Genomic DNA, 10,267 nt, shown 5'->3' with positions numbered 1-10,267 from the left:
ATAAAATGTTATATTATTTTCTTTAAAAAAATTAATTAATAATTTTAATATATATTTTAAAAATAGATGATAGTTAAATTCTTCTCATTATTATTTTCTACGTTCTGTGAACAAATCTTAATCCCCAACTTGAGGGTAGAATTAAACATGATATGGGAGTAGTTACTAGTTAGTTGGATTTGAAGATGTTTATGGGTACTTGGTTATACACATGTGACTAAGTACATGGAGTTAGTTATACTTAGTTAGCATAGCTAACTAGTTTTCTTAGTTGTGTGTATACTTTTATCCAAAGAGGTACAATTTAAAGTTTACAAGTTAAGTGAATTGGTGGTGAACTTTGTGATTGTTGATATTGTTAATGATAATGCTAAAGATAATTAGGAGTTATTATCTTTAGTGTGATGAGTTTTTTTTTTCTTTTGTTTCATTTTACTGTGTTAAACTTTTTTACTTAAAAAAAGTATGATTTACCATTCAATTCATTTTGAAAATTAAAGGTTTATTACCAAATTTTTAATTAAATTTTTATATATTTTTTCAATTAAATATTTACATTATTTTTAATTTTTGTAATTAGATAATTTTTTTGTCGAAAATGTTAAAATTAATAAAATATTTATTCTAAAATATATGTTGTTAAATATCTAATTAAATTTTTAATTATAAATATTTTTAATTTATAAAAAAATATTCATTTAATTTATAAAAAAATATTCAATTAATTTTAATACTAGAAATGACTTAATTATAAAATTAAATGCAGTATAAAAATTTAATTAAAATAAAAAATACAAAAACCTAGTTAAAAATTGAGTAAAATTATATAAACCTAACATAATAATTAAACGGAAACTGGATTCACTTGTTCTTTGTGTTTCACTGCTCCATTCTCTCTTGAGCTAGCGTTCACTTTTTTCAAGTTTCAACTGCTTTAATTTGAACACCAAATTAATTAAATTTAATAACAACAACGAACCATGCATGCAAAAAACAAATTATTTATCACCATGATATCTTCTATCGCTCTTGTGATTTTTTTTTTTTTAAGATTGTTGAGTCAAACTAGATGGTTTATGTGTTGTTGAATCTGTGTTGTGGTCCTTTATGCTGTGAATAACCCAAAAGTAGTAGTTCTGGGGTTTTGGCTGGTTACATATATATGTATATACAGTGATTTATTCAATATTGATGTTGGAGAATACATAGATAAATAATGTATGATAGATTCATGTACATATCAATCATAGTATGATCAATCACCAAAAATCAATTATTACCCGCACATGTTTGGTTTAGTTTATATATGTGAAAAAGTCTGAAACCGACAAACGATTTGTCTGTTAGCCTTTGCCTAGATAAAATTACTATATATGATTTTTGTGGGGTTTCAAAAATTAAACTAAGCATAGCCATATGATGCTGCAATGCCTTATTGGATCTTATTAGGTGATGAATTGAATTCAATTCCTTGGTGGATGCATAAGTGTTGGAATTGAACTCATCATGAGTTATTTATAATGATGATGATGTATAACACTTAACCATTTTAATTGAGACAATCTAATTTCGTGTACATGAATATAATGGTAGGGGCTATATATATATTTCTTGTGTTACATGATCATGAGTGTGGACCAAGATATAATTAAAGTGGCATCATATCATCACATGCATGTAAGTGTGGCTATATATACATTATGTGATCCAAATTCTTAGATTATTAATTATTATTATTATAATATGATGATTCGGTAAATATATTAATTAATCAGGCAACAGCCATGCATGGCAATCAAATCAACTAATAAGTAATAACTACGATTTGTTTGTGCTTTTTCAGTTTAATTTGTTACTAGTGTTTATTGATAAGGAAATAGCGACAAACCTGTTTTGTCAATGTCTTCTGATGAAAATTATGTATAGCATCTTGTGACTTGTGTACGCATTCACTATTCAGTCCCCATATCAATCACAGACATGCTCGTGAAATTAATAAATGGAGTATTTGATAGCAGTATATTTCAGTTGTTTTGGTTGGGTAGTTCAAAACATTGATAATTATTATATGAAGTTGAGATAGTAATAATTTTAGCACAATATTGTGAGGGTAATAGTGTATGATTCACTAAAGTAACTAATAGATAATCTTAAGTATATATATGCTCTAAAATTGTTTCAAACGTTCTTTTGTTAAGATTTAATAACAAAGAAATATAAGTAGTTATAAGATTAATAAAATTTGCCACAAACCCAAATCAACAATCCGTTGTAGTCTAGTTGGTTAGGATATTCGGCTCTCACCCGAAAGACCCGGGTTCAAGTCCCGGCAACGGAATATTCCATTTTTCAAACCTTTTTGAGTCTGTGACTGTTCCTAGAACTCTTTTTGAGTCTGTGACTGTTCCTAGAACTCTTCCAGCCTGAATCAATTCCAATGGCAGATGAAGAACATTTGATGCCATTTTTATATGCTTTTCTGTAAAGCATAGGAAAACATTATGAAATTGAAGTATGAAGGGGACCTAGCTGATCATAGAATGATATATGATAAAACCATGGCACTTGTTCATCATTCACTTAATTATAAGTTTGACAGCATCAGAATTCAGAAGTAATTAAAGAAAAAAAAGATAAAATTTCCATTGCCGGGAATCGAACCCGGGTCTCCTGGGTGAAAGCCAGGTATCCTAACCGCTGGACGACAATGGAATTATTGATGAAGTTTTGCTTATATAACAATTTACATGATTAGCCCTAAATTATGAGTTTAAACATTTTTTCCATTCTGACGGGGATGAGTTTATCTTAACAATATCTTAAATGGGGTGATGACAAAGGATTGACATAAGAAAAAGCAAAGTAGATTTGAAATTAATTTAGAATAAACTAAACGTATAGCTTTGTTTAAATTATTATTATTTACTTTATAAGTGAGGATAAGGATAGTGGTAGTTCAATTATAATTCAGATAAGGTAAGGATTTAATTTTATACACAGAGCACTTGAAAGTACTGTGTACTATAAACTCCTGTGTAAGCGTGTTATGTGTAGTACGAATTGTACAGATACTTGCAAAATATCAGAGTCTCCTATCTAAAACTAAAACCATTGAAATTATTCAATTTAACGAGGTAAGAGTCAGGTATAAAGTGGTGAAAAAAAGGAATCCATTAAAACAAAATTGTTTCCACTTTCCACAGCATCGGAAAAGGAATCTCTATTGTTTTTCTTTCAATTCTAAGAGTTAAAAAAAATAAAAAAGAAAAATATTGTTTTTCTTGTATAAAAGAAAATTTATCTATGAAGTTGTATTGAATTTGATTATTGTATTCTATACAAAAGTCAGTAAAGCATGTTTTTCTAATAATAATAATAAATTAATAATACATGAAAATTATTTTTTTTTGAGAAAACATATAAATTAAATGTAGATATTATTATCATGTCAAATTTGGTAATTTACCTCCAATTGAGATTTTCGAAAAATAACGATAACATGGAAGAAAATATAGCTGGAGAGTGAGAGTGAGATGAGATGCAGAGAAAACTGATAAACTCTATCAACTCAAACCTGCAAAAGCATCAAACAAAGGAAAAAAAATATTCATATAATAATCTTTTTTTTTTCTCATTCATTTTCACCTTTTCGGCTGCGCACTCTGAGTCACATTCAATCCGAAAACAAAATTTCACAGAAAAACGAAAACAAAATAATCGAAACTCGAAAAACCCCAAAACAATGCTCTGCTCGTTGTTCTTCTCTGTTCAAAAACCCTAACATCTTTCACTTCCTCACTCTTTTTTCTGTTTAATCAATCACCAATGGACACGCGCCGAGCTCCACGCGCCGTCATTGACCCCAAGGTTCGAAAGGTCGGGTTCTTTGCTCCACCAGAACTCTCACAACCGGGTCTTCCCGACCCGATCCCCCTTCCTTCCTCTTCCCTCTCTCCCGTCATGATCCCTCCGCCGCGCCACTCGTCGGAAAATCTCCTTCACCATGCTCGGCCGCTGGCGCCGACTGTGCCAGGTGCATCTTCTGTTTCCATCGAGGGTTCCGTTGTTGCTGGCGGGAGCTACGGGAGCTCGTCGGAGCTCTTTCCAGCTCCGATGTCTCCGGCGTCGCCTTCGTACTCTTCCAGCAGGTTCGTTGGCGGTGGTGACGGAGATTACTGCTTGAATGGAGCTGCGGTGGCTTCGCCTGGTCGCGGCGGAGGGAAGGCGGCGACTTCGTTTCCTCGTGGCGGATTCGAGTCGCCGGCGGCGAAGGCTAGCAGCGTTCCGGCGAGCGGATTGACTACGGTCTCGGTGGTGAATGATTCCTCCCTAGGGATTCGCGGTTAGGTTTTGCTTCTCTTGTTTAGTTTTGGTTATTCCGTTGTTTGACTTTGAATTGAATTTAAGTGGAGAATTTATGTGATTTTGAATTTGAAGTCATTAAGTGCTGTTTGTTGAGTGAATTGAAGGGTAGAATTTATGCGCTTTGAATATGAATCTAATTTGAATTGAAGTGGAGGGTTCATGTTTGAATATGAGTCTTATTTTAAGTGCTTTTTGTGTTGTGAATTTACGTGCTTTTTGAATATGAGCTTCATTTAAATGTTTTTTGTATTACTAGTGAGAATTCAAGTGGAGAATTATGTGCTTTGAGTATGAAGATCATTTTATTGTTTGCCCTATGAAGGTTGGATTGTTGAACCGCAATTTAAGATGATAGATTGAGGTTTGTGTCGGCACATGGGAAGCTATAACTATCCTATACGTGAAATTGGTGTTGACTTTAATTCGTCTTGATAGTACGTGTTTGGTTTTAAAAGTTGATTTTTGAAACTTTTCATTTTCTTTTTTGTCAAACTTGCTTCTTGTTAATTATGGATGGCATCGAATGTTTCTCTCTCTCTGGTCTCCCTATGTGGTATTTTTTTGTTTTCTAATTTTTCTTTCTTTCTTGCATATATGACTTTGTTTAGAAATCAAATCACTTTGTTAATCCTTTTCTTATTCCTTCCTTAATCACCTCTAGGAAGAGAGAAAGCAGATAATGGAGGAGGATCAGCATTGGAAGCGAAAGACCAAGCTACAAATTCAAAGCAGAAGAAAGATAAGACCACAAAAGCTGAAAGACGTGCTCTTCAAGAAGCACAACGAGCTGCAAAGGCTGCTGCAAAAGGTATTAGCAATTATTATGCCCTACTTTGATTAGAACTATTGCATGTTTAGTTGTGATCATCACACCAATTCTAAAAAATCTTTTATTTTTTAAGTTTTTGTGAACAAGGAAATGACATTTGATTATTGATTTTATGTCTATCTTCGAGCTCTTCCGTTGGAAATGCCATAAATTTTGTTATTTGGACCCAGTTTAATCTTCAGATTAGACCCACCCGGCAAAGACTCAATTTCTGTATTAACACTTCTTTCAACAAGTTTAAATTGGGAACTTATGACTTGTTTTCATGAAATTTCTTTTTCCAATGAACAGTTGCCTGCTCATTATTATGTTATTATATAATGTCTTATTGTCTTATTAGCTGAAGGAAATAAGGCATCTGGAACTGTAACTTCTGGGACTGCAAAACCAGCTAAGGCCATAAAGCCCCCACACAAAGTAGATAATTCTTCAGTTGCAGCGTCTGAGAAGAAGGGATGTGATCGTCCACCAGAAAAGGATAGAAAGAAAGATGTTCCTCAACCACGCATGCAATATGATGATGAAAGCAGAGTGGAGAAAGCTAAACGGCGTGCTGTGGTAAAACAAACAGAAGCTAGGAACAGAGTTGAGTTGTTCAGGCATTTGCCACAGTATGAACATGGGAGTCTTCTTCCAGATCTTGAGGCGAAGTTTTTCCAGCTTGATACTGTGCATCCTGCAGTTTATAAGGTGGCTATCTTATTTCCTTGTTGTGTCTTGTTACAATCATTCTTGTTATACAGCCAGGAGTCATCATTTCACAATATCTGTGATGTTCATGGCTTCATACTCATGACTCAATTGTGAAATAATGCCACAGGATAAGTTGATGTTCCTTACCCTGGGATCCCTTCTTGTCCTGATGAAGGAGTTGACAAACCCATATAGGCCTATCGTAAAGTTCAAAATCAGTTCTTTCTTGCAACATAGAAATAAAACAGTTTTAAATGTTCAGCAGATTAGAGGTCATTGCCGATATTGTGCAGCAAAACTTTTCGTGTTTAAATCAATCACTTGAAATGTTTTAGTTTCATATAGCTTTAGATACTTAATTAATTGCTAATTATTTAACACAGGTTCAGCACTTAGTTCTCTTTAAACTTTTTCTAAGTTTTTTGCTTAATTTTTCATCAATAAAAATTGATTGTTGGGCGTTCAATTTGATAAAACACCTGACTTCAAGTCACTTGTATTATTATATTATATTGTTATACCTGCAGTGTATTTTCTTGCCTATACTATCTGCAACTAAGAAGTTCATTGTGAATGGTGTCAAAATTGTATAATACTGAGATGCTATGAGCCATATTGTAAAAATTCTATGGTTATTCCCTTAACCATGGTAGTCTTTATGATTATCAGGCGGGTTTGCAGTATCTGTCTGGCAATATATCTGGCAGTAATGCTCGTTGCATTGCAATGCTTCAAGCATTTCAAGATGCCATCAGAGACTACCGAGTTCCACCGGAGAAGACTTTTGTGAGAGACCTAACAGCAAAAATAAGTAGCTATGTTTCATTCCTCATTGAGTGTCGGCCTCTTTGTATCAGTATGGGAAATGCAATAAAATTTCTTAAAACTCGAATTGCTAAACTACCTTTGACACTGTCTGAGTCCGAATCAAAAGCTTCTCTACACTCAGATATTGAGCGTTTTATAAATGAGAAGATTATACTTGCTGACAAGGTGATAGTTAAGCATGCAGTCACAAAAATAAGAGATGGTGATGTTCTTCTTACTTATGGATTGTCATCGGCTGTTGAAATGATACTGTTACATGCACATAAGTTAGGAAAACAGTTTCGAGTTATAATAGTTGATTCTCGTCCACAGCTTAGAGGAAAAATTTTGCTTCGGAGGTTGGTGGAGAAAGGTCTTAGCTGTACATACACTCAAATAAATGCACTTTCCTACATAATGCATGAAGTCACTCGTGTGTTTTTGGGTGCTTCATCAGTTTTGTCTAATGGGACAGTTTATTCAGGAGTTGGGACTGCATGTGTTGCAATGATTGCTCATTCGTTTCGTGTCCCTGTTTTAGTGTGTTGTGAGGCTTATAAATTTAGTGAAAGGGTACAACTTGATTCGATATGCTCAAATGAACTCGGTATGTAAACAGTCACAAACTATGAGGATCTATTATTTCCTTGTCTGAAAGAATGTTAATGTTTATTGGATTTTCTTTCAGGTGATCCAGAAGTCATTTCCAAGGTTCTAGGTAGAGAGGATGTCAACTACTTGGATGGTTGGGCCAATACTGAAAATCTGCAACTTCTAAATTTGATGTAAGCACCTTCAGATAATACATAAAAGACCACCAAAAATGTTTACTGACTTTGATTTTCTTCAAATTGATGCCAGTTATGATGCAACTCCTTCAGATTATATTTCAATGATAGTCACAGATTATGGCATGGTAAGTGCTTTTATCCAATGAAGGTTATAGATGTGCACCTTGTCCTAGGCAAACCTTGTGAGCATAGATTGTTTGTCCCTTTTAAAAGGGACACTATCATTTGCATATTCTTCACCATAGGTCATGATTGTTTACAATTGTTGGCAGGTCCCACCAACAAGTGTTCCTGTAATTGTAAGAGAATATAGGAGAGAACAGCTGTGGATATAAATAATGCAAATGCGGATCATCTCAAGTTTATGGGCGCTGAAATCCCCATGTAGCAGCCTGGCAGCAATAAAATTTGAGAAGATTGTTGTATTGCATCTTTCTGTGTACTATTTTCTCATCTTTGAATAATGTAGTGAGCCTCTTTCTTGTTCTGAAATTTTGTGCCCTTGTTGGCATTGGCCTGTCGCAGTGAAGAGTGCGAATTGTCGTCTCTCCAGACAGATTTTAATTTTGCCACGAATCCTCACATGAACAGTTCTTTTTTCTTTTCTTTGTAACGGTTCTTCAAATTTTGGATAGTTGACTTGTTCAGTCACAATTTTGGGGGTTAGTTAATCCTTGTCCCATATATTGTTGCTGTATTTATATTTATTGCTGCCCCATTAGGTTGATATAATTTGAATCCATGATTTTCTTCTTTTCTCAACTTTTGCATTATCCTGATGTATATAGCATGAATTCAAACAAAGTTTCATTACCATCTCCTGAAGTTGACAACTACAAGTGCGTCTTGTAAGCTTGTGCCACCGCAAGTATTTTATCCTAAATAGGGAATTTCATTGAAAATAAAGACGCCATAGAAAATGAGAGGTCGGTTACATCTGAACTACAGTGGCCCACCTGTGCAAAGAGAGGTGATACTGCAAATCCTAACCACTCTGTCATAGTGATCAATGAACTTCACCAACTCAGCATCTTTTGCATTTGCTCTCCCAGCCAAAGGATCTGTATATCTTCGTTGTTAAGACTTACGACAGCTAAGTATTAAAATGCAGTCCAAGTGTTAAATGTTCGAAGTTAAGGCAAGTGGTAGCCACAATTGTTTAGCGTCCAACTTCATTTGATTATTTAAATAGAGAATTTGGTTGGATGTGCGTGGAGTGTGTGGCTATGCGGGCATGTTTTACATTCAAACTTTGTTCATTTACAAAAGGTATTAGAGGAAAAAGAAGGTTAGGAAACTAATACTTTTAATGTGAACAAATTGGAGAATTGGATAATATTGACTTAAATAGAAGATAATTATAAAGCACAAACGTTGACTATTTAAGACAATCTAAACTTCAGGATTGTACATAATACAATTGCTGATATAAGTTCTATTAAGGATTTATAATCATGGCTAAGTGGTCAAATGAATTTGGACTTTGAAATTGGAGATATACCCTAAATCTATGTAGGATGATTAGTATTGAACACGTGTTTAATAGGTTTCGCTATTTGTATTAGAGAATTTACCAGTTGTTATTGTTATTTGTTTATATATAATATAACTGGTAAAAGAATGAAGTCATTCCGATTCTCCATAACGAATCAAGAGAAACCACCAGAATTATACAATCAATGGTACACGAAACAAATCCGATACTATTTTACTTTAATAAAGTTTGGCATATTTGCGGATTTTATGTAGATCAGATGAAATGAAATGTGAAAATAATAATAAGGTGGAAATTTAATTATAATCAACTTTACGTAAATTTGATAGTTGAAAGTCGTTAAATAGTTTAACTGATTTGACTAAATTTTTATTTAATGACAGTCGACTGGAGCTGAGTTTCTATCTAATAATAACAACTTAATAATCATGCTAATATATTATTATTAGTTTACCTGAATGTCAAAAGCCAAGGAGAATTAGTCTAAGGAATTAATCCTTTCATCGTTCTGAAAAGTCATGGAGGAGGAACATCTAAATTTTTCAGAAATTTTTTCATAGGTTGAATAATCCTTGAAACAAATTAAAACTTTTTGAGAGTAAACTTGGCAGTTACATTTCTACCTGTTCATGCTCAACTTACAAGGCACCGCCTTCAAACCATCACAATCGGTCATGTTCCATTCATATATCCTTTGTACTTTTTTTTTCCTTTTTGGATAAACTTTAATTTTCCAATAAAAATCCAATGAATATCGCTGACAAAGATTATTATAAATCAGGACTCCAAACTTAAACTAATTTCTAGTTTTAGTCAAAGATACCTCAAAGTGGATTAAGAGAGTACCTAAATGTTTAAAGACATAATAGGTTGCATTACATCACAATCCATACCACAACCAAAATTGATCTTGTTTAACCTTTTTCATTTGTTGTCTTCCTTGTGCCAAAGTCCTTAACTCCTTATATTATTATATTTATTTAATAATTAACATAACATTATTGTTATTACTATTACAAATGTTTTAGTCCTATGTTATAGTGTTTTACAACCAACAAACGACAGAAAAAGGTCATAGTTTTTTGTTCATAAAGTATCCTAGACACTAGATAGAGAGATAGAGTGACCAAAGAGTCCCTAAGTAGTTAAGTGAAAAATTAAACTCAACATAATGAGTAAGCACAAATGCGACAAAGGCGATGCTTATCTTGAAACACCCTCAACTCAATTGGGCACTTTCCTAGTTAACAGCACTCATACACCGTGGCATTCTCAATTCAATATCAA

At 33.4% G+C, this 10,267-nt stretch overlaps 1 protein-coding gene and 2 non-coding genes across 3 annotated transcripts; 2 read left to right on the top strand and 1 right to left on the bottom strand.

The window, feature by feature from the left end:
- Positions 1–2,265: 2,265 nt before the first annotated feature.
- TRNAE-CUC (transfer RNA glutamic acid (anticodon CUC)) lies at positions 2,266–2,338 on the top strand. Its single transcript has one exon. It is a non-coding gene; the product is annotated as a tRNA-Glu (tRNA).
- A 302-nt stretch (positions 2,339–2,640) lies between these two features.
- Positions 2,641–2,712, bottom strand: TRNAE-UUC (transfer RNA glutamic acid (anticodon UUC)). The gene has a single exon. It is a non-coding gene; the product is annotated as a tRNA-Glu (tRNA).
- A 736-nt stretch (positions 2,713–3,448) lies between these two features.
- On the top strand, positions 3,449–8,151 carry LOC107486501 (uncharacterized). Its single transcript, XM_016107055.3, has 7 exons — positions 3,449–4,342; positions 5,027–5,173; positions 5,535–5,884; positions 6,557–7,301; positions 7,383–7,479; positions 7,556–7,610; positions 7,758–8,151. The coding sequence occupies exons 1-7, from the start codon at positions 3,826–3,828 to the stop codon at positions 7,818–7,820; spliced, it is 1,974 nt and encodes a 657-aa protein (XP_015962541.1). The 5' UTR covers positions 3,449–3,825; the 3' UTR covers positions 7,821–8,151.
- The last annotated feature ends 2,116 nt before the right edge of the window (positions 8,152–10,267 follow it).

The sequence above is a fragment of the Arachis duranensis genome, chromosome 4 (assembly GCF_000817695.3).
Source record: "Arachis duranensis cultivar V14167 chromosome 4, aradu.V14167.gnm2.J7QH, whole genome shotgun sequence".
NCBI classification, from domain to species: domain Eukaryota; kingdom Viridiplantae; phylum Streptophyta; class Magnoliopsida; order Fabales; family Fabaceae; genus Arachis; species Arachis duranensis.
This window is presented reverse-complemented; position numbering and strand designations above follow the sequence as displayed.

Coding starts and splice junctions, on each gene's coding strand:
- LOC107486501 (XM_016107055.3), top strand. CDS start 3,826: ATGGACACGCGCCGAGCTCCACGCGCCGTCATTGACCCCAAGGTTCGA. Junction 7,302..7,382: donor GATATGCTCAAATGAACTCG/GTATGTAAACAG, acceptor ATTTTCTTTCAG/GTGATCCAGAAGTCATTTCC. Junction 7,480..7,555: donor CTGCAACTTCTAAATTTGAT/GTAAGCACCTTC, acceptor AATTGATGCCAG/TTATGATGCAACTCCTTCAG.